This window comes from Pinus tabuliformis, chromosome 2_1 (assembly GCF_031772625.1).
Source record: "Pinus tabuliformis cultivar Carrire ecotype Pingquan chromosome 2_1, CPIR1, whole genome shotgun sequence".
Taxonomy (NCBI): Eukaryota; Viridiplantae; Streptophyta; class Pinopsida; order Pinales; family Pinaceae; genus Pinus; species Pinus tabuliformis.
In genome coordinates, this window is record NC_142299.1 from 161,822,675 (window position 1) to 161,848,060 (window position 25,386).

The 25,386-nt window shown below is 39.7% G+C and overlaps 1 protein-coding gene across 1 annotated transcript in view; it reads right to left on the minus strand.

Annotated features, from left to right (window-relative positions):
- Positions 1-15,075: 15,075 nt before the first annotated feature.
- LOC149199228 (uncharacterized protein At4g15970-like) overlaps positions 15,076-25,386 on the minus strand; it is a 30,188-nt gene continuing 19,877 nt past the window's right edge. The window contains exon 4 of the mRNA XM_089400496.1: positions 15,076-15,292. Coding sequence (XP_089256622.1) covers positions 15,076-15,292 — 217 coding nt within the window. The remainder of the gene's footprint in view (positions 15,293-25,386) is intronic.

The following is a 25,386-nucleotide window of genomic DNA, read 5'->3' on the forward strand; positions in this document are numbered from 1 at the left end:
TTTCACTTCAGAAAAGCAACATCTCTGGGTATAGTGGTTACCTCTAGCCGAATGGTGGTATAACACCAACTATCACGCCACCACCAATATGACTCAATATGAAGCAGTTTATGGTCAACTCCCTCCTTCCCCTACTTCTTATATAAAGGATGCTCAAAGGTACAAGCAGTGGATCAACTCCTACAAAACTGCACAACCATGCTGGCCCACCTTCGAGCGAATCTTCATCAAGACCAGAACCGCATGAAGCAACAAGTAGATCAACATCGCTTAGAATGCCAATTTCAAGAAGGGGATCAGGTATTTTTGAGGCTGCAACCATATAAGCAAACATCACTCAAAGACAAGGGTTGTCAGAAATTATCTCCCAAATTCTACGGACCGTATCAAGTACTTCAACGCATTGGAGAGGATGCCTACAAGCTAGCGTTGCCACCCACTACAAAAATCCATCCAGTCTTCCAGGTCTCATGCCTCATGAAAGTGATTGGGAACCATTGCAGAATTCAAACCAATCTACTTGAAGTGGATGAAGAAGGATCAATCTGGCTCCAACCTGAACAGGTTCTTGACACATGAAAATGACACCTGCGTGGCCGCACGATCAAAGAAGTCCTCATCAAGTGGAAAGACACCTCTCCGGAAGATGCAACCTGGGAACCAGCTACCATTCTTCAGCAGTTTCCACAGCTTCAGCCTTGAGGACAAGGCTATTCTTATGGGGGAGGGCATGTTAGGGTCCAACCCTAACCCCCTTATTTATGTAATAAGATCGATTCATAGCTGTAGAGTCAATAAATCTCATATTAATAATTGTAAGTGGTTAACCCGCATTTAATGAAGGGACCACAGTTAGTTGCAAATGGGCTATGGTATTAGATCGATGGTATTAATAAGAACCATCGTATTTCCCCATGGTATTGCATGTATGAATCATATATAAAGGTTAGAGACTCCCCTCGAGGAGCATTGTGTCTTATTTTGTAATTGAGCTTAGCTCTATTGGAGGTTGCCCCCTCAAAGAGGCAAGTGAACATTGCTTTATGAATAATAAAATACTCACTGTTATTTCTCATTGTTCTATGTTTTGGGTATATTTCTTCGCATATTTGGTATTCTGGTATCATCTTGCAGATTAAGAGCATAACATATGAAATTATTGAGAGAGGGGAAATAGCCCTAGACACACTAGCTAGTGACCAAATTTTTATTTGAAGACTCATTGAAATGACAAAAAATTGACTTGACACCCTAAAAACACATTGTAAGAGAATATTTGATCACTTATGATAGGCTGAACTAGCTGACACTAACACCCTCACAGATAACCTTACTTTTTTTGTGACTTGGGAACCCAACCAATTCATTAGAAAAAAAAAATATTATGTCCAACCCAAAGTCTCCCTTTCTTTGAAATTTCTTTGTCCACACCTTATCACAACCATAGTCTTGCCTCCTGTAAGTCCTATTCTGAACTTCTCCTAAAACATTTCATCCTTGGGACACCTAGAATTCACTAACACTCCTTGGCACACACTCTTATTTGTTCATTTCCAAGCATTTTGACCTAGTTCTCCCTTGTGTTTCCCTGACTCTCCCTAACACTCCTTACCATTCATTGACATTGTCTGCCATGTGTTAGTACACCTTTTCATTCCTTGGCATGCCCTAACACTCCTTAGCTATCATGCCCTCATAACTACCCTTACTTTTTTTTAGACTTGGTCGGAACCCAACCAAGTCCTACCCCGACTACAACAACTTAACCAAGTTATAGTTACTACAACTAGACTATCCCTTGTTCACCTAAGAACTTCCTATAACACATCTTAGGCTACTCATGTCCAATCTCAACTCATCCCACTTAACAAGTTACCAATTCAAGGCTCACATCCAACCATGGCCATAAAACAACTAAGAAACACAGTTTACATCTTGGCATGCCATAACACATGGGATGTCTAACAATCCCTTAGCCCTATGTGGCATGTGTTAGCATCCCCTAGATTTCTTGGCATGATTTTTACTCCCTAGCACACCTTAGCACTCTCTGACATGCTGGGGCACTCTAGCATGCCTTGGCACTCCCAAGCATATAACCTTGTCACTCCCTCCTTAGAACACTTGGAACTCGTTGACACTCCCTATCACACACTCTTATCTCTTCATTTCCATGCATTTTGAACTAGTTCTCCCTTGTGTTTCTGTGGCACTCCCTAACATTTGCTGGCATGCATTGATAGACCCTGGCACATGGCACATCTTGGTATGTTTCCTTGGCACTCTAGCATTCCTTGGCACTACCTAACATATCTTGTCGCTCCCTCCTTACCATACCTAGAACTCACTAACGCTCCCTATCACGCACTCTTATTCATTCATTTCCATGTATTTGAAACTAGTGATCCATTTTGTTTCCTTGGCACTCCATTACACTCCCTAGCATGTATTGGCACACCCTAGCACCTGGCACATCTTGGCATGTTTCCCTGGCCTCTAGCATACCTTAGCACTTCCTATCATACCTTGTTACTCCCTCAGCAAACCTGTATCTCACTGACACTTCCTGTCACAAACTCTTATTTTTTCATTTGCATGCACTAATTTGACCTAGTGCTCTCTTGTGTTTCCCTGGCACACCTTAACACGTCCTAGCACATGTTGACACACCCTAGCACCTGGCACTCCTTAACATTTCCTAGCACATGTTGACACACCCTAGCACCTGGCACTCCTTAACATGTCCTAGCACATGTTGACACACCCTAGCACCTGGCACATCTTACCTGCATGTCTCCCTTGCAAGCTAGCATGACTTAGCGCAACCTAGCATACCATGTCACTCTCTCCTTAGTACACTTGGAACTCACTGACACTCCCTATCACACACTCTTATTCATTCATTTCCACTCATTTTGACCTAGTGCTCCCTTATGTTTCTCTGGCACTCTCTAACACTCCTTAGCACTCATTGGCACATCTTGGTATGCTTCCCTAACACTCTAGCATTCATTGGCAGTAATGCATAGCATACCTTGTCATTCCCTCCTTAGCAAACCTGGTACTCGTTGACTGTAATGTTTCAAACTATGAAAAATAGTGCTATGCAAAGCAGACAATAAAAATAACACCATAAAATTAAATCAAACCATGAGACCACAAACTTGTCTATCATGTGTTAGCACACCTTTTCATTCCTCAACATGCCCTAACACTCCTTAGCTATCATGCCCTCACAACTACCCTTACATTTTTTACAACATGGGAACCCAACAAAATCCTGACTCAACTATAACAACAACTTGACCAAGTTACAATTACTACAACTAGACTATGCCTTGTTCACCTATGAACTTCCTATAACTCATCTTAGGCTACTCATGCATAATTTTAACTTATCCAACTTAACAAGTTATGAAGATAAGGCTCACATCCAACTATGGTCATAAAATTAAACAACTAAGCAACAAATTTTACATTTTGACATGCCGTAACATGTGGCACGCCTAATAATCCCTTAGCACTATGTAGCACGTATTAGCATCCCTTGCATTTCTTGGCATGCTTTAGTACTCCCTAGCACTCCCTGACACTTAGCACACCTCATACTCACTAGATAACACTCTCTATCACACTCTTATTCATTCATTTCCATGCATTTGAAAATACTGCTCCCTTGTGTTTCCCTGGAACTTGGCCCTAACACTCCCTAGCATGTATTGGCGCCACACCCTGGTGCATGGAACTTCTTGGCATGCCTTAGCACTTGGCATGTCTTGGCATGCCTAAAATGCCTTGGAACTATCTAGCATGTGTTAGTACTTCCTGGCATTCCCTGGAACACCTTGGCACTCCCTAGCTGTCATGCCCTCATATATAGCCTTACTTTTTTTGCGACTGGGGAACCCAACCAAGTCATTGACAGAACAATGTTGTGCCCTACCCAAATTCTCCCTTTGTCTGAAACTAATTTTTACACACCTTATAACAACCATAGCCTTGCCTCCTTCAAGTACTATTCTAAACCTATCGTAACACAATTCTTCCTTGGGACACCTGGAATTCACTGACACTCCTTGGCACACTACACTCTTATTTGTTCATTTCCAAGCATTTTGACCTAGTTCTCCCTTGTGATTCCTTGGCACTGGCTAGTATACCTAGTATACCTTTTCACTCCCTCCTTAGAACACTTGGAACTCGCTGACAATTAATTTACATGCATTTGAAATGAGTGCTCCCTTCTGTTTCCTTGGCACTTGGCCCTCACACTCCCTAGCATGCATGGATAAAATATTTACAAAATTTGCCCATATCCTAATATTTAGGGTTTGGTTTTTGACTAACTAAAAATGTGATAACTGAAGATATAATCATGTGATATGATAGAAAAATCCTCAAACTTCATTATCCAAATATATTTGAGGTCAACCATGCCAAGTTGGAGGTCCACCAAGTCGAATTTCAAAAAGTTCTAGAACCTTGTGAGCAATTCTGTCCTCGCGAAGTTGTGAAAAATGGGTCTCAAAGTGCCACCTGTAACTCCAAGAAAGTAATTGCTGTGTAAAAAATTAGAGAGGGTTTTGTTTTTGGATATTTTGTGAACAAAATACTCCTTCCTCTTTCAAAAATACTTTCCCATTTGTTCAGAATCCAATCTTGAAGTTGGTCACACATAAATGCAACAAATCCTAGCAGAAGCGCAACAAATAGTTGACTTGAATGAGGTTTTGAGTGTTGTTGAAGACCTGTGAAGAAACTTGGAGATGTCCACTACACCCTGGAGCCTTTAAACCATGCAAAAACATCATTTTAGCCTCTTCAAACTTGATTCCAAAACTGACCATCTAGAAGTGCAGCGAAAAGAGTAGCAAGGAAGACAAACTCATATCTCTTTAACCATAACACCTGTGAAAAAACTGAAGGAGGTTATTGTGCTTGGTTCCATGCTTAAATAAAATTTCCTTTTTTTCTCCAAAATTAAACTCCATTTGGTCATACATATCTTTCGAAAATGATGACAAAAACATAGTCAAAAGCACAACAACTCTTCTGTAGAAATTGTATTTTGGGAATATCTACCAAACGGTAAATCAAAATGGGTTGAAATTTTTACAGAAAGTTAATATCATAATAATGAACCTCCACAACAAATTTCAGCCCAATTAGAGTCACAAATATCGAGGAAATCCCAAAATATTTGTAGATGGCGATGGCTCATTTCTCAAAAACCGTACATCATTTGAGTTGAAATTGAGTGGGCGTTTTAATTTAATCCCCATGCATCTCCTGTAACAATTTCATGGAAAACAGGTGTGAGGTTTAAGAGATATGATGAGAACATGGTGATTAGGTAGAAGCGTAGTGAAAAAGAGCAACAACTTAGGGGAAGGGAATGAGAGGGAAGGGAGGTAGGAAAAATTATGGGAAAAATATGGGGCATATGTATGGGTGTTATGAAAATACTTGAAGTGGAATTATTAAAAAATAGTGAGAAAAAGGGGGGGGGGGGAGGTAAAAACATAGACCTAGGGTAAAAGCATAACAGATTTCTAGGGTTTTTGGTAAAATAAGGAAATGAAAATATTTTGATAAGGGGAATGATGGAGAATGGTCAGTGAAGGATGATAAAGGAGGTATAAGATTAAAACGAAGGCCTTTGACTCCTAAATGAAGCTATGAACCATGGAAAATGGAAAGTGCAACAAAAACCCTAGTAGTAAAATTTCGACTCTATCTCTGAGGAAAGAAGGTGCAAGTATGATTGGTAGGGTTTGACTGACCATGATTAATCAAAAGATTCATGAAATATGGAGATGACCTACCATGATGAAATGATATTCATTTTTGGAGTGGGAGTAGCAATGACACCTATACAGTGGCTCGTACTCTTTGCTTTATAACTTGGAAAATTTTTCTAGTATAGACTAAAATTTGACTTTTGACCTTGATTGACTTGAAATATTAACAAATCCTGGTTATTATGGAAGATAAGACCTTAACAAAGACCATATCGGATGTTGATCAATATCACCGAGTTTTATGCACAACTGTCATCCTTCTATACATCGAGTACCCATATGGAAGAGTCCTTATTTCATTTAGTATTTAACCAAGACATACCATGCACATGATTCCAAATATATTTCTGCATCTAACTCTTCCTACCATATCTCTGAATACATGAATTCTACTTTCTAAAGAAGAGATCTTATCTAAAGATGTGCATACCTCTTTCCTTCATTTTGTCATCTAGTCAACTTCTTTCACGAACTGCCTCTTTCTTTGAAGAAAATGTCTATGATGAGGCTCCTTTCTCAAGATGATAAAATACTTCAATTATGCCTTCATGCTGCAACTAAACTAGTAAACTTCTTTGATGCTTGCTTCCATAATATGCCAGACTGCATCCACAAACTTCTAGTGGAATATACTCTTTCCAAGATTCTTCCATATATTGAAGAACCTTCTCATCAAGGATCCTTGTGATCCTTTCTTGCTAGAAGACTATTTCTATAACATGCCATGCTTGCAAGAGGACATCTCTGAGGTAAAAAATCTTTGTCAATGTATCATTAGTGAGCAATTCAGCTTGTTGCAAACAAGGCAACGTCCTTGTCACTGCTACAATGATATGAAACATAAATAAGGATCCTTTAAAAGGGAAAAATGGTGGTTGTTACCATCTCCCATGGATATGCATGAATTTTCTTGTCAAGGAACTTGGATCATTTCTTTATAACTTGGCATCAATGGGACTATTTACTCCTGGCTCCTTAAGCTTCAAAAAGAAGAAACATGCCCAGTCAGGACTTAGGAGTCAGGACCTCAGAATGTTGACCATTCATCACATGTTCTGGGCATTAAGCACACTCATTCCTACAAGCAAATAAATTCTATGCATATTTTTTCTCAAATCCCTCTACTATATAATGACCTTACACTCTCGAAGAACAAGAGAACCGATATCCTTGTGACATTAGTAATTATAGAAATATGTCCTAAAACTTGATTTGAATGCAGTCAATTTGTACATCAAATAATCCACGATCTTTAGATTCTTTACACCAACATATATGGAGACCGGATCCTTAGATCCAATCATAATCACTAAACTAGTTGATTCATACCCACTTAGTTATATCCGATGGCTGATATCACACATCGCATATCGCTATTGCATTGGCCCTAATGTAAATAATAGATGGTGATCCCCGATACAAAGGACCAATGCACATTGAGACTTGTGATTGCGATATGCCAATAAAGGGTGGACCTGATGGGAATTATAGACGTGATTTCATAATATTTGAAATCCAGAAATGCGGGATTTCTTGGTATTTCTTGTGTATTGGGTTTTTTGGCCAATATGCCATGCGATTTCAATTTTCAATGGAATAGCGGACCCAAATGTGATTGCATATATTTGAAGTATGATTAAACTCTCCAATGATGTGTTTTCACTAGTTTTCCCTATGTATTGCATTACGTGTTCGAACGCAGGCTTTCTGTAGGAGGAAGGCTGAACAGTTGGGTTTCCTTTGCCTGCCGGTTCATTGCAATGGGAAATTGATTCTTGTAAATAAACAGTTGGGTTCTTCAATGATGGAGGACTGTAACCGATGTGTTAAAAAACATAGATAACACAAAGAGCAGGATTCTGGGGAGGCGCAGGCAGAGTAATGCATAGAGGCAACTTGAAGAAGCCCAGAGATGTTTTCATGCTAAGGAATCCATTGGAAAGCTCATTATATGCTAGGAGGCAGTCTGCGGAATCGGTGTGACTTAGAAGCAGAGGGTCGTTTGGAGGTCAAGCGAACGTAGAAGCTTGTGAAAGCTGAGAGCCAGAAAGCCTGAGAGCTTCAGAGCCAGAGGGCCGAGCAGAGGCAAAGCCACCAGAGGTTGGAGGTAGAGCCAAATGGCCAGAGCTAGATAGCTACGAGAGCCAAAGCTTGATGAGCCATAGAGCTGAGAGCCAGAGCCAGTTAGCTAGAGAGCCAGAGCCGCAGAGCCAGAGAGCTCAAATAAACTTATAAGAGACATGGGCTCTAATGAAGTTCAAAATAGTAAAGGGTCGAAATGATCAAGCTGTTGCTGGTGCCTGAAGTGTGCTGAAGACAGAATAAGGAGTTCAAGAGACAATACAGAATTCTGAGGGAGTCAAAGAGGCCAGAAGCTCAAGAAGCTCAGAGCACTGACTGAAGGAGTGAAGTCCAAAGAAGCCTAGATCTATCTGCATAGTATGGACAACCAACGAGATAAGATGGTATTTCTAAACCCATAGGTTCAATGTAAACCAATGGAGTTGAGCATGGAGCTTGTCAAAAAATTTAAGCCATAATCCCAAAGAGACTAGTCAATTTGATTAGATCTCATGCAACGTAGCCCAAGATATCAGGGTGAACTCGTAATTAAACTTGTTGTCTTATGTGTTTGTTTATTTGTTGCATTGCATTTGCTTATATGTGTGTTTAAATATCAACAAAGAAAATGAACATAAGAACTTAACAGTACAAAGGAAAACAAAAGCATACACCTATTTCAAGTTATTTATTCCGCAATTGGTTAATCATAAGATCTGGGAAATATTTAAGCTTTGGAAGTGGGAGAGGTTCTTGTAAGCTGACAAGAAGCCTTTAGTGCCCCATTTTTAGATCAGGTGGTATCAGAGCCTAAGGTTGGTTAACCCCACCTTCAAAGAAGGTGATATCAAAGCTTAAGTTATACTAGAGCAAGTGGTATCAGAATGCTTGATTTCCAGATCAAAGATTGCTTGTCTGAAAGGTGTTTAAACACTCAGAGGTTGATTGTATGCTTGTTTACAGACTGACTATTGTTTGAGTTTGCAGAGGTGAAGGGAAAGCTATTGATAGCTTAGTTCAGGAGAGGACAAAAAGGAAGAAGGGCTGAAGACATTCTTCTTATCCCAAAGGACCTCAAAGCAATCCTCGAAACACAAGAGGTTTGTTGCAAAATGTTGCTTGAATAAAGCTCTTTGTTAATCTTGTTTGAAGTTCTTTTGTTCATTTTGATAATGACAACTTCTACAAGTGAGTCCTAAAATTCTTCTTTCTTCACAAGATTCTTTGATGAAGATAAGAAGTAAGACTTGTTCACCATGATGGATATGGTGAGAGAAATGTATGAGGATGGAAGGAACAGCAGCATACTTAGAGAGCAGTTGAATTCCGTGGAGGAAGAGAAGAAGTTGCTTTTTGACAAATTGCAGGAAATGGAGAGGCAACTTCATATTGCAAATATGAACCTGAAAAGGATGCATGAGCTGGATACACAGCTCTTTGTTGCCAAAGAATCCTTAGTCAAGTATTAGCTTGAAGAAGAGGTAAACAATTCCTGTTTGTCTTCAAATTCTTCTACGAATGCTTATATTGCTTCTTTTGAAAAACATACTAGAGGCATAGGTTCCAAGTTAATGTCCAAGATGGGCTATGAAGGAAAAGGCTTGGGTAAACATGCACAGGGTATTGTTGAGCCAATAATAGTTGAGGGAAGGCCTAAGTATTTGGGTCTCGGCTATGGATAGTCTAATGGATAAAGTTCCAAAGCTGCCATGAAGGCCATTGAAATAGTTCCAAGAAGGAGTTTCATTTTAGGTCTTCTACATCAAGAGTGTGAATATTGTATTCATGGAGAATGCAAAAGCTTGAAACATCATTTGCAGGTTGTAGGTCTTCATAAGCATGCACTTGAACCAGAGAGTTGTGGAAACTCTAAAAGCCTTGAAGAGGTTGATGGTGTTCCAAAGGGAGCCACTTCTTCATTTGATTCACCTCCTCATGAAGGTAGTAAAGGTGAAAGAGAAAGGTATAAATCTGGTTCTAACCATATTCCTTTTGATTATGTTTAGCATGGTAAATTTCCATATAAGTATGGGAAAAGAATTGCATGTTCCTTTTGTGGTTTAGATAACCATAATGTTTCTAGATGTTGGAAGAGAATGGACACATATAGGAAAATTTTGAAGGAAAAGAAGCAATATGCCAAAGGTCCACTGGACAAGGCAAATCGTGCTGTCAAGAGGATGCACATGTGTTGCACTTACTACCATAAGCAAGGACATATTGCTGCAAATTGTTGGACTCTGAATCCAACAATGCTTCCACGAAACTTGAAGAAGGTGGAAAGAGAGAATGGCAGGAATGGAAAGAAAGTTTCCATGGATGATCTGTTTCAGGATGATTCACATGTTGATGCTGATGTGTAGACAGAGGAAGCACCTTTGAAATGGATTAGTAAGAAATGGTTAGAGTTCTTATCCAATTAAGATTGCATGTCTATTGATGCATCTATTTGCATTTCTTTGTTAATGAGATGCAAGTTGCAGGTTTTTACCAAGAAGGTGAATGGAAAAGTTGAGTAGGAGACTCACTTTATTGCTGCAACATTATATATCATTTCAGCTTGAAATGTACAGTGTGCTTAAGCAAAAGTTGAAGGATGAAATGCATGCATAAGCTTGATATGCATGAACACAGGGATGTTGATGATTTCCTTGTATTTGAACATGTATGTGTAATTAACTTGAAGGGTTGATTGCTTTGTTGTAAACATGCATGTAATGCAATATTGACTTGAGAAAAGTTAATTTGGTCTCCAAGATGGAGATGATGATGAAGTGTTTCATCTTTTGAAAAGAATCCTCGAGATCTTTTCTACATGCTTGGCTTGAAGGGTCATTTGTTTTAAAGGCATGTTTTGTGGGCTTGTTATCTAGTGCATCATTTGTATGCAGATGTAAAGACGTGGAGGTGTTCACAAGATGTGAAATCTATTTCTTTTGTTGAAGCAGGAGTTTAGGCCATCCAGTTGTTGCCTGTAATCCTGTTGTTGTTAACAGTTGTTGTTGACAATATGTCAAATAGGTACAAATGAAAATTTTGCGAAGCGGATGTAACTTCACATTTGTTTGAGCCACCTTGGATCAATGATCAAGGAAGAGAATCTCAAACTACCTTTTGTAACCTTCTCAGTAGGAGTTCTGCATGAAGTCAAGGAGGAAAACAGTTCTTCCCAAGAGGACCAGCACATCCAAGAAGGAGAGTGGTCAAAGGCTTTGGTTCAGAGGCACTATGCAAGGCAAGTGTATGGAGGTTGAAAGAAGAGGGTGTTGTTACTCTCATTTACTGTTCAAATAAGTATATCAATCTTTTGGAGACCAAAAGATTTTTAGTGGGAAGGCATGATCAGAAAATGATCCTAGATGACTTTTCACTCAAAAATGAAAGTCAAAGGATGCTTATGAAAACAGTCCCATTGCATAGATCTTTTCAATCTAGATCTAATGCAATTTGAATGGGCTAAAATGGACTTCGGATGAAGAAGTTATTGTAGAAAGAAGATTGCCATTGTCTTTTGAAAAGGAGGCAAATTCTTATAAAAATGGGCTTAAGGCTTTATATGCGTTCCTTAAGGAAATCACATCAGAGAAAGGCAAAGGGAGGACTTAGACCAAAGGTCGGATGAACCCCCAATCAACGATCTCCAATATATTGCATCGGAGGTAGGCTACATGCGATATCGGGACCCAGGTGGAGCCGATTGCGATAAAGCGGGATCGGATCAGCGGATCGGGTCGATACAGTCCATGGTATATGGAAAGAACCCTAGGCCATTACATATGTGATATGCCGATGCGATATGCCATGATGCGATATCGACCGTCGGATCGAGGAGTCAGATCAATGGTCAGGATCTGATCAGAGTGATTGGCGATCCGCGATCGGTGATCCCCGATACAAAGGGCCAATGCACATTGTGAGTTGCAATTACGATATGTAATAAAGGGCGACCCGATGGGAATTATAGACACAATTTCATAATATTTGAAATCCGGAAATGCGGGATTTCTTTGTATTTCCTGTGTATTGGGTTTTTTGGCCAATACGCCATGCGATTGCAATTTGCGATGGAATGGCGGACCTGATGGGTTTATAGATGCGATTGCATATATTTGAAGTCCGATTAAACGCTCCAATGATGTGTTTTCACCAGTTTTCCCTGTGTATTGCGTTACGTGTTTGAACGCGGGCTTTCTGTAGGAGGAAGGCCAAACGGTTGGGTTTCCTATGCCCGCTGGTTCATTGCAATGGGAAATTGATTCTTGTAAAGAAACAGTTGGGTTCTTCAATGATGGAGGAATGTAACCGATGTGTTACAAAAACACAGATAACACAGAGAGTGGGATTCTAGGGAGGCGCAGGCAGAGTAATGCACAGAGGCAACTCAGAGAATCCCAAAGATTTTTGCATGCTGAGGAATCCATTGGAAAACTCAGTTATGCCAGGAGGCAATCTGCAGAGTCGGTGTGACTTAGAAGCAGAGAGTCGTTTGGAGGTCAAGCGAACCCAGAAGCTCGTGAGAGCTGAGAGCCAGAAAGCCTGAGAGCTTCAGAGCCAAAGGGTCAAGCAGAGGCAGAGCCAGACGGCCAAAGCTAGATAGCTGCAAGAGCCAGAGCCAGATGAGCCAAAGAGCTGAGAACCATAGCCAATTAGCTAGAGAGCTAGAGCCATAGATCTAGAGAGCTCAAACAGACTTCTAAGAGCCATGGGATGTAATGAAGTTCAGAACAATAAAGGGTTGAAATGATCAAGTTGTTGCTGGTTCCTGAAGTGTGCTGAAGACAGAAGAAGGAGTTCCAGAGACAATATAGAATTCTGAGGGAGTCAGAGAGGCCAGAAGCTCAAGAAGCGTAGAGCACTAACTAAAGGAGTCAAGTCCAGAGAAGCCTAGGTTTGTCTGCAGAGTATGGAAAACCAACAGGATAAGATGGTATTTCTAAACCCATAGGTTCAGTGTAAACCAATGGAGTTGAGCGTGGAGCTTGTAAAAGAATTTAAGCCATAATCCCAAAGAGCCTAGTCGAGTTGATTAGAGCTCATGGAGACGTAGCCCAAGATATCAGGGTGAACTCCTAATTAAACTTGTTGTCTTATGTGTTTGCTTATTTGCTGCATTGCATTTACTTATATGTGTGTTTAAATATCAACAAAGAAAATGAACATAAGCACTTAACAGTACAAAGGCAAACAAAATCATACACCTATTTCAAGTTATTTTTTCTGCAATTGGTTAAACATAAGATCTGGGAAATATTTAAGCTTTGGAAGTGGGATTGGTTCTTGTAAGCTAACAAGAAGCCTTTAGTGCCCCATTTTCAAATCACTTATTCTCACCCCCAAAACATACACACACTAGACTCTCAATGTAAGCACATAAAATTTATTCAACCATATTTACAATACTTGAATTTTCATCCTAAATAAAATGTTTGCTTACCCCAAATCTTTGTTTCTTGAAACTATAAACTATTTATAATTGTGTACATTCTTATTATTCCCATTTTCCATCACTCAACGTTGTTAATTACTTTGCATTCAAATGCGGTAATAGAAAATAACTACCATTGAAAATTATTTGGGGTTTAACACTCCATAAGTTACAATGATTGAATTTCGAGAAAACTACTATTAATGTTGGAGAGAAACAGAGACAAGGTATGTTTTTTACTACAGTAGCTCGAGTTAAATATTTGAATGGTCTATGACACCAACTGCTCTTTTCATATGATAAATATGAGAAAATGGAAAAACTAATAGGTGTGACAATAGGAACAGTAGAAGAAAATACTTTCAGATTGATTGCAATGAAGATTGTTTGTAATTGACTATATTCTTAGCATTCACAGTTTCTATCTATAAAAATTGTTATTCTTAGTATTCACATTTTCTATCTATCGAAATTGTTACATTGACACTTTGCACTCAAAATTTGTATTTCATCATTTTTCATCATTCAAGTTCCTAACAGTTTCTCTCATCTCAACAAACTGAGGTAACTAAGCAAATTTTAAATTAAATTGACCAAATTAATCTTAGACATATTTAGCATATTTAAAATGATCAAAATAATTAGATGTTTAGCAAATTTTGTATGATTGTACATGACTGAAACCAGCCTAGATCCATCTTAACACGGATCGGTAAAGCGTCGAGACGGATCAAATCTCTCGAGGTGCAAACATTTCCTCAAGTTTTGCACTCAAAAAATAGGTTTGCACCTCGAGAGATTTGATCCCTCTCCGTGCTTGATAGATGTTAATTTTAGGTATGTTCTATGCTTAGAGAAATTTATTTCAATTTTCACAGTTAGCTTAATATCTTTTCCAGATTAGCAATCACATCAGCATTAAAGTAAATTGCAGATAGAACATAAACATAAATTGCAGAAGACAAGCCAAGACAAGAGGACACAAGATGTGGCGCTAGAAAAGGACAAACCCCAATGTGGGGAAACCCTTGATCAATTCTTCTTATATGTTCTTCAATAGTTCATCAGAGAGAGAGAGAGAGAGAGATAGTATGTTTACAATAGAAGTCAACACTTTGACTTATCTAGATAAGAGAATAGATCATCTCTAAGAAGATGATACATGATATCAGTTGAAGACATGTTTCTTCAACTAATTCTCCAAGGTGACTCCTTCACTTATCATTGTGCTGCATTTCGTCATCATGCTGCACCTCACTGCGCTGCACCCATCATCACTATGTTGCATCTCAACACGCTTCATTAATCATGGCTGTACCCATCACTGTACTGCATTATGTGCCATTGTTGCACCATGTTGCCATCCTAACCTATGTGTTGGTTGCACCTTGCTTGCTTGTTTTCCCTTGCTTGCTTGTTGTCCCTAGCATGCTTGTTGTCCTTAGCATGCTTGTTGTGCTTAGCCTGCTTGTTGTTGCATGCTAATTGTCCCTTGCATGCTAGTTGTAACATTGCATGCTTGGTGTATTTGCTGCTAAGTACCATACAATTGTCCCAATGTTAGTTAGTTGTCCCTTGCATGCTGCTCTCCTTCGGAGATAGATGCTTCGGCTGTTCTGGCTATTCCCAGCAGTTCTGGCAGTTCTGAATGTTCCCGACAGTTCCGACAGTTCCAGTTGTTCCCGGCAGTTCCAGTAGTCCCAGCAGTCTCGACAATTTCGGCATTTCGGCTTTTCCAGCAGTTCCAGCTTTTCCGACAGTTTTGGCAGTTCCGGCATTTCCGGCTTTTCAGGATCTTCTGGATTTTCTGGCTTTTCTAGCAGTGCCAATTTTTTCAGCATTTCCGGCTTTTTCAACTTTTACGACAATTCTGACTTTTCCGGCTTTTCCAGCAGTTCCGTCTTTTTTGGCAGTTCTAGCTTTTCCAACTTTGCTAGCTTTTCTGGCAGTTCTGGCTTTTCTGGCATTTCCAGCAGTTCCGAATTTTTTGGATTTTCCAGTAACTCTGGCTTTTCCAGCAATTCCAACTTTTCCAGCTTTTCCGGCAATTCCAGCTTTTCCAGCAGTTCTGGCTTTTCTGGCAGTTCCGACTTTTCTGGCTTTTTCGGCAGTTGTGGCAGTCCCGGCTTTTCAGGTAGTTCCGAATTTTTCGGCAATTCCGTCTTTTCCGGAAGTTCCGACTTTTCTGGATTTTCCGGGTTTTCCTGCAGTTCCAACTTTTTCGACTTTTCTGACTTTTCCAGCTTTTCCGGTAGTTCCGGCTTTCTGCCCTCTAGATCAGGGCAACGTTATTCCTTAGGATTTCTCCTCCTACTAAAACCCGAAGACAAGTAGAGAGAGGAAGAGATCCCAAGTGAGTTGAAATGACTTGAAGGCCACCTATATTTATACTAAAACGTTGAGCACATGTGGAGTTTATTTGGTTGTTGGCCGACCTTGACGAATTGTCTTATAACGCAAATAAATTCATAACTCCATGCATACTTATCCGAATCAGATAATCTTTAGATCAATCCTACACCTCTCGATGAGAGGGATCCAAGAAAAATATCAGCTGCCATAAATAAGATGACCCACACAGAGTTTGGCCCTAGTTGCCAATTTTAACGATCCTTCTCAACTAGGGAGAAATCCATCTGTTGATCCATATGTCCGACTGTACTATCTCTGCCATCAGTGCCCTGCACTCCTCTACTCTGCTTTGATTTGCTGAGCTTTGCTCTACTGAGCTCTGCTTTGATTTGCTGAGCTCTGCTCTGCTCTGCTCTACTAAACCATGAAGAATAAGAATTGATCGAGAATGTCTCATACCATTCTCTACTGACCCGAAGTTAGATTCATCTGAAGAGAGTGTGTCACATCACTCTTACTGACCTGAAGTCAGTTTTATTGATCCCAGATCAATATCACAAGAGAGTGTCTCAAACCACTCATACTGATCCCAGATCAATGTCACAAGAGAGTGTCTCAAACCACTCATATTGATCCCAGATCAATGTCACAAGAGAGTGTCTCAAACCACTCATATTGATCCCAGATCAGTTTCATTGATCCTAGATCAATGTCACAAGAGAGTGTCTCAAACCACTCATACTGATCCAGATCAGTTTCATTGATCCCAGATCAATGGAGGTCATCCTAGCATAGGGAGTACGGTAGATACAGTGATGCGTCCATCGATAGTACTACTATGGTCCCTATTCTCATTTCCCTACTCATTGATCAGATGAGAGGTACTTCCCATGAGTCCCAAACTGCATGGGTAGGATGCCTCGACAGGAGAACTAATCATCATGTCCATAGGGGAATGAATCATCCTATCAGTGGATGCCATGGAGAACTAATCATCCTGGCCCACAAGAGAACAAATCTTCCTGTTCCACAGTCGCCACGGAGAACAAATCATCCTGGCCTGTAGAAGAACTAATCATCTTGTTCATAGCACACCACCAGGGGAGGGTGAGTCACCCTGTGGTCGTATGTTGCTCTAGTAAGTACCCCAAGCCCCCCAGAGCTCCCAGAGCTCAATGCATGCAACATGCAGGACCCTTATAAGAAGGTCTCTCAATGACTCCAAGTCGTTCGGGAAAGTCACAGATTTGACCTTTCCCCAAGGCTTTGACAAAATGTCTACGACCTATACATCAGTCTCAATGTGATGGAGCCTCCTCACTCATCGACTTATCATATCGCAGATAAGGCAGTATTTGATGTCTATCTACTGGAGCAATCATCGAATATGGGATTCCTCAATAATCGAATCCCCCCTTTGGTTGTCATAGAGAATCACAGTGGTATTCATCATGTGTACAAACAGCTCACTTAAGAGCTTCTGCAACCATGCAGCTTCACACGAGATCATACACGTAGCTATGTATTCGGTCTCAACCATGCTTATAGTAACCGACTTCTACTTCTTGCTCATCCATGGTATCGAAGCAGAATCCAAAGAGAACCAGCACTGAGAAGTGCTCTAGTGATCCTCCACATTGCCTGCCCAATCAACATTTGAATAATCATGCAGTTTCATATTTCCAACAGTGTATCTCAATCCATGAGAGATTGTGCCCCGAAGATATCTCAGAAGATTCTTGGCACCAATCCAGTGAGGCTCAACCAAATATGAGCTCACCATGCTAACTGCAAAACATATGTCCGGACGAAAGTTCACCAAGAACATCAATGCGAATGGTTTTATGAAACTCAGAGGCATTTCCCAAATCTGGTCCGACATCACTACCATATAACATCTGAAAGTTAAGATCCCAGAGGTAGTCAAAGGCTTGCAGTTTATCATTCCACATCCGGAATCCAACTCCCTCTTACTTCTGCAAATGAGAGGGTTTGCACCTGTTAGAAATAGGTTGTCCCCATAAGGTGTCAGTATGAGAGGTCTATCATCCACAACCTTCGGGTAATGGTTGGATCGATTTCACTCCTAGTGAATCTCAGCTTAATTAGACAGCTATCAATCCTCTCATACTACTCCTGAGGTGTTTTGCTTCAAGCCCCCGTAGAGGGATTTCTTCCACCTGTATACATGAGATTCTCGATCATGAATCTCAAACTCCTCAGGTTGTTCCAAACCTGTGGACCTGCTGCATGAGGGGAATGGTCCCCTTATAAGATTTTCCTTTGGTACATCTCAGACATATACCTTCATGCTCTACTTGAATTTAGACATCCCTATCACCATTTGACTCACATCAGGTAAGGCCCCATAGGTAGACCTCCAGTGTTATAGATGCGATATGTCAATTGACATGATCCCCAATGGACCATCCTGCAACTTGATACAAATTGCCAACCCCGAACCCATGAGAAAAAGCATCTTTGAAAATTATATTTTTAACACGCACCTTTCCATTGATGAATGCCACCCTGAAACCTTTGACTTCCATTTCCAAGATGGACACTAGGTTCTTCTTGCGATCAGGTACATAAAAGAGATTCTATAAATGAATCAAGTTACGCTTATTCAATTGAGAGTTAACATTCCCTACACCCTTTCTGGGATAGGTGGCATCAGCTCCAAGTATAATCCCACGATTGTTTCCATCTCTACCAAATTAGAGAGTGCACCCATCTATCCGATGAAGTGCCTTGAAGCACTATAATCTATAAGCTAGATTCCCAAAGAATCTGAAGGAGAGGGCCAATACAAGATAACACTTCTTTATCTTATTAGAAACAACATTTGATTCTTCATACTTGGTGTTCCTTGCTTTCTTTAAAGAGTTAGCCATTTCCTTGATGACCTGCATTACTTGTCATTCCTTTGATCATTGAAGATGTCCCTAGAATGATTGTTATCTTCATCAAGAGATGTGTCTCTGCCATTCGGACACTCCTTCACATACTGGCCAAACTTATTACAACCAAGGCATTTGTCTTTCCTTCCACCCTTAGATCCGGACTTCCCATTGAAGTGATCTTTAGGTAGGCCATCAGAAACTTCTGCTGCACCATTCTAATAATATTCTTTGCTTCGACTTCCCCCTTGGTGAATTTGAAGAGGGATGAGGAATCCACTAATCCTTTTGTCCTTTCCCAACTGTCTTTGGTGATTTCTCTTTCACTTTTTCTTGGGCATTGTCTTCACCTCAACGCTAATACCATGTTAATTTTAGGTATTTTCTACGCTTAGAGCAATCTATTTTAATTTTCACAGTTAGGTCAATATATTTTCCAGATTAGTAATCACATTAGCATTAAAGTAAACTACAGATAGAGCATAAACATAAATTGTAGAAGACAAGCCAAGACAAGAGGACACAAGATGTGGTGCTAGCCAGGGACAAACCCCAATGTGGGGAACCCTTGATCAATTCTTCTTATATGTTCTTCAATAGTTCAACAAAGAGAGAGAGATAGTACATTTACAACAGAAGTCAACACTTTGACTTATCTAGATAAGAGCGTAGATCATCTCTAAGAGGATGATACATTAGATCAGTTGAAGACATGCTGCTTCAACTAATTCACCAAGGTGACTCCTTCACCTATTGTTGTGCTGCATTTCGTCATCATGTTGCACCTCATCGCGTTGCACCATGTTGCACCCATCATCACTGTGCTGCATCTCATCACGCTTCATTAATCATGACTGTACCCATCACTGTATTGCATTATGTGCCATTGTTGCACCATGTTGCCATCCTTACCTATGTGTTGGTTGCATCTTGCTTTCTTGTTGTCCCTTTCTTGCTTGTTGTCCCTCGCATGCTTGTTGTCCTTAGCATGCTTGTTGTTGCATGCTAGTTGTCCATTGCATGCTAGTTGTAACATTGCATGCTTGGTGTATTTGTTGCTAAGTACCATACAACTGTCCCAATGTTAGTTAGCTATCCCTTGCATGCTGCTCTCCTTCGGAGACAGATGCTCCAACTATTTCGACAATTCCCATCAGTTCTGGCAGTTCCAACTGTTCCCAACAATTCCGACAATTTTGGTTGTTCCCGGTAGTTCTGGCAGTCATGACAATTCCGGCTTTTCTGGCAGTTCCGGCTTTTCCAGCAGTTCTAGCAGTTCCGACATTTTTGGCTTTTCCATCTTTTCCAGCTTTTTTGGCTTTTCTGGCAGTTTCGGCTTTTCTGGCATTTCCAAATTTTTTGGCTTTTCCGACAGTTCCGGCTTTACCGGCAGTTCCAGCTTTTCCAACTTTTCAGGCAGTTTCGGCTTTTCCGGCAGTTCCAGCTTTTCCGACTTTTCCGGCAGTTCCCGCTTTTGTGGCTTTTCTGGAAGTTCTAGCTTTTCCAGCATTTTCGGCTTCTCTGTCAGTTCCGGCTTTTCCGGCAGTTCCGGCTTTTACGGCTTTTCTGGCAGTTCTGGCTTTTCTGGCATTTTTGGCTTTTCTAGTAGTTCCAGTTTTTCCGAAAATTCTGGCTTTTTCAACACTTCCAGCTTTTTCGGCTTTTCCGACAGTTTTAGCTTTCTGCCCTCTAGATCAGGGCAACGTTATTCCTTAGGATCTATCTTCCTACTAAAACCCAAAGACAAGTAGAGAGAGGAAGAGATCCCAAGTGTGTTGAAATGACTTGAAGGCCACCTCTATTTATACTAAAACGTTGAGCACATGTGGGGTTTATTTGGTTTCTCGCTAACTTTGACGAATTGTCTTATAACGCAAATAAATTCATAACTCCATGAATACTTATCGGAATCGGATGCTCTTTAGATCAATCCTACACCTATCGATAAGAGGGATCCAATAAAAATATCAGCTGCCATAAATAAGATGACCCACATGGAGTTTGGCCCTCGTTTCCAATTTTAACAATAGATCCGGTGTTAAGATGGATCTACACTGGTATTAATAACTATATATTAAATGATTATTGTTTTATAGGAGATATTTTAATATATATATATATATATATATATATATATATATATATATATATAGATATAGATATATATATATATATATATCTTGTGTGGAGGGTTAGGAGAAAATTCTAGCGTGTTATGTGTCAATGGTTTAGTGGCCATTTGGTTGCCACATACGCAGAGTGGGTCTCACATCTTCATGTTACTTGAAAACTTTTGTCGATAATAAGTTGGTCATATGGGCTCGGATTTGAGTGTCGTCTACGCTATTCGGTTTGTATCAACGAGTTCTTCATCTTGATGCTAATGTTCTTGAGATTCAGAATTTCAAAAATTGAATCTTTCTAGAGCCACCTGGATTATTTCTCCCCACTGAGGAGCTTTTGGTCCACCAAAAACAAGGACATAATCTATAACTACTGTGTTACATTGTCTGCACCACAAGTGTCTTGATACATCACCCTTCCTTCTCCTTCACCTTTTTCCTTCAGAGCCATAAGCGATGAACCGACATCTACTTCCCCTGCCATGCTTTATGTTCATCATTAACAACATGATTGTACTCAAAATGAAATTTAGAATAATGAGACTTGTTATACCTTTCGTGATTGTTTTTGGTGCAATTATGGCAGTGAGAGTTTGCCTCAGCTCTTCTTCTGCAATGTGCGCCACCATGGTATGATGGTTGTGTTCCCATCATTCTCTTTCCTCTACAGTTTCAACAATGTCTTGGAAGCTTCTGACACCTTTGAGCACTCTCCTTCAGTGTGTCTCAAATCTACCAATTAAGGTCGTTGCACAACCTCCAATGGTTGAGTCATGTTTTGGCCATTAACACCAAGTCTTCCTCCTTTATACCTCATCTTGGTAAGGTGTCTCATGCTAGTACCTGAAATGGGCACCTCCACATTTCCAACAGAAATAACATCATATGAAGATGAAACTGAAGAATAATCAACACTGTTTACCTCAACTGTCAATTTTGAAACAGGTGATGATGGCTTTGCTAAGCCTTCATTGCGCTTCAATTTTTCCAAGGCCTCTTCTGTGGCTCGTAGTTGAAGTTGCAATCTCTGCTTCTCATCTTTCTCTTCTTGTAGGAGTCTCATCAATTCAAAATTCTCTGCTTAAAGGCTCTGACTAATCTCCTCATCTGAATGATGAGAAGATGATGAAGAAAATGAATGTACACTCGAGGGGGTAGATGAAGCATCTCCCTCTGCTCTTTCTTTCTCCTGGTCCCCTCTCGCCATTCTTTTCTCATAAGTTGCATACATTATGTCCGCCATTTTTTACATCCTAAGGAGCTCCTCGTACATATCTGTATCATCCTCCATTTTCTTTCTTGTTGCATGTTCAATTATTCATACTCGCAATTTGCATCAGAGAGAAGACCGCTGTGATACCAAATTTGGTTCGGATCTCTTCAGCGACCGGAATTATCCAAGATCTTTTACTTCTGTGATGTTAATAGAATTGCATTTAAAAGAGCATAAAAGAACCACATATGCATGCTTAAACAAGAGGAAATATAATGACGATCAACAAACCAATAACACAACACATTGATAACAGAGCTCACCCAGTATCGGTTATGTCTCTGGGCCTGATGTCAAGAGTGTGGAGGCTGCTTCATTGAATGTTGCAAATGATGATGATGTAGATGGAATATTCTTTGTCATAACAAGGACATATACCTTCAACAAGAGTGCCTTGTCTCTCAATGAGGTGTTCTCCCTACAAGAACTCTCACTCAAAATGAGTTTTCCTTCAGCATGACAAGCTAATATATTCTTATAATAATGTAGCAACAAGTATCCCTCAGCATAGTGTTACACATGGATCTCAACAATAAAATATTATCTCAACAAAACAAAATGACGCATAACATAACTACATCATATACCTCCACTTTCGTAGATGGTCGAAAAATGCAAAGCTCCGCTGCTGAAATGGATTGCACCACTGAATTCCTGGCCTTGAGTGATGTAAAATCAATTGTCAACTTGTCCAATTCGGACACCATCAAAATCTAAGCCCTCAGGAATCTTGAAGATTCCTTAAATATTCTTTTTTGAAGGTAGCTGAAAAATACATTGCTCGGGCAAAGAATCTGAGCACACCACTACGCTTCTTGTGAAATTCTGTGAAGAATGAGTATAAAGTCGACTACATTATGACAATGGAAAATTTCAGCCTCTAAAAGAATCTTTAAGATTCCACAATATTCTTCAAAGAGTTTTCGCCACTGAGCGCTTGAATTTCAGTTACTTAGATGGAGATTCTCACTGTATGGTTAGACTCCCGGTGATAAAACATACAAAAATAACCATAAACACGTCAAATTCTGCCACTGTAAAAATTTACCTCCTAATTTTTTTTTTCAGCATATTAAGATTCTCATGCGTTAGGATTCTGCTAGCTTGGCACACTTCCGTTCCGTCTCTGTTCGACAGCTCTACGTGCTCCCTAGTCTAAAGAAACGTTAGGTCTATGTACCACTTGTGTTTGTGCTTTAAGTGGTTAAGTGCTAAGTTTAAGTTGTGGGAGGTCTGAGGTTCCAATTCTCACCTAAACAATTATGGAGCGCATTTTTCAAAAATAACCTTCGGCCGTTAATGTTTTGTTTGGAGCGGCGCGGTCACATAACTTAAGCCTCGGTTACATATCAGGTTGAATCGGCGGTCAACGTTTAAATATGGCCCACGATTAATACTTTGTTTTTTAACGCGGCTTTGGTCATGACAGTTTTGGAACAACGTGTATTATGGGATAACAGTTTGAGTTGTTATACAATACATCATATATTTATATGGTATCAAATCTTATCAATCCGTTTTTATTACACAATACATCATATATTTATATGGTTTCAAATCTTATCAATCGATTCGTTTAATGTTGACCTCAAAATAATTACATTCGTAATTTGGTTTTGATTTGTTTTGATTTTATACGTTATAACAACATACCGCATTCTCTTTTTATTATATCCGTTGAAAAGTTTGTTGGTTTAATATGGATCATTTTGATTTTTGGTTTTATATAGTTATATTAAACTATATATTAAATGACTTGTTTTGATTTTATACGTTATAACAAATACCCCATTCTCTTTTTAATATATTCGTTTGAAAAGCTTTTAATATGGATTCTTTTGATTTTTGTTTTTTAGTTATATTAATAATTATATATTAAATGATTTTGTTTTATATGAGATCTTTTAATATATTTTTTTTGTTATCTTATGTGTAGGGTTAGGAGTAAATGATAGTGCGTCATGTAATGATGGTTTAGTGGCCATTTGGGTGTTACATATATGAAGAGTGAGTTTCACATCTTCATGTTGAAAACTTATGTTGATAATAAGGTGGTCATACGAGTTTGGATTTGAGTGTCGTTTGCGCTATTGGGTTCGTATCGACGAGCTCTTTATCTTGATGTTAATTTTGTTGGGATTCAAGAACTTCAAAAATTGAATATTTCTAGAGCCACTTGGATCATTGATCAGACACTTTGTAGAAAAATGTCCTAACTCGTGAGAGTGAAAACACTTGACTTTTGACATGTTTTTATTCTTGCCACCATGACAAGAATATGATTTGGAATGGGATTTCTTCCCCTTCTCTTTCTTTGCCTTACCCGCAAAGGCATAATCCTCCTCATCATCAGTCTTTGATGAGGATTCGTCTCTGGTCTTCCTCCGAATCTCTTCCTGTACTAAATATGACCACAACCGTTCCCAATCTAGTAGCTTCTCCCTCCCATTAATCGATTCCTATAAATTGTGCCAGCTCTTGGGAAGTCCTAGAAGAGCTAGGCTCACCATATCGTCTTAGGAAATGATCTGAAATGGCCATACATTAAACTGAAATAGAATTTATTAATGCTATTAGTGAACCAAATGTTAACTTAAAGTGCTTTAACTGTGAGGACTGATCGAAAAGGAATGCATTAATGACATAATTGAAACATAAGCAAGATACAAACAAAAGTGAAAAGTAGCGAAAACAAAGCGAGACCAGAAAGAAAGATTGACTATAGAGTTCATCCCTGATGGACTATGTCTACAGGTCTACTTTCAAGATGGGCATCCGCTTTATTAGGATTGAATCCAAGGAGTTCGATTACACAGCAAATTAACCAGACTGATTGTCCACATAGGCACGTCTAGTCACTGTTAAAAGAAATCTCTTTGAATTAGCTTTCCATTGCTTATCATGGTTCCCAATTCTGACTCTGGATCCTCCTGTTACACTGAAAACAAAACTGCTTATGTCCTCCAGAATCTACACACAAAACTCTAAAATCACTCCCTGATTCTCCATGAGTAAAAGAATGAATTTATAGAGTTAAAGGTTCAGTTTCGAGCTTCCATGGCCAAACATAGCATTTGGTTGAGCATTAACAATCATGTGGTCTCGGTCATATCACTAGAGGACATCTTAGTACCTAGTCACATGGTGGTTTAATTAAAATATACCAAAACTCAATGAAAAACCAAAAAATAAACTTTAGGTTATAATAACCCGGTGGCGGTCATGGTAACTGCGCGGAAAAAGTGATTGTTTCCATGTGAATAGTTGCGTTCTAACCGCAGGCTGCCACCTAGCGGCTGATCCCTAGCAATTCGATTGCGACTGCTGTGTTCACATGCTACAAACCCTCTACGGTAATGTTACCTCCGCTTGGCTGCTATTTCAATGCCATGGTTAGCTGACAATGCAATGGACCTCCTATTCACATGTAATAACTCCGCTACGGTGACCA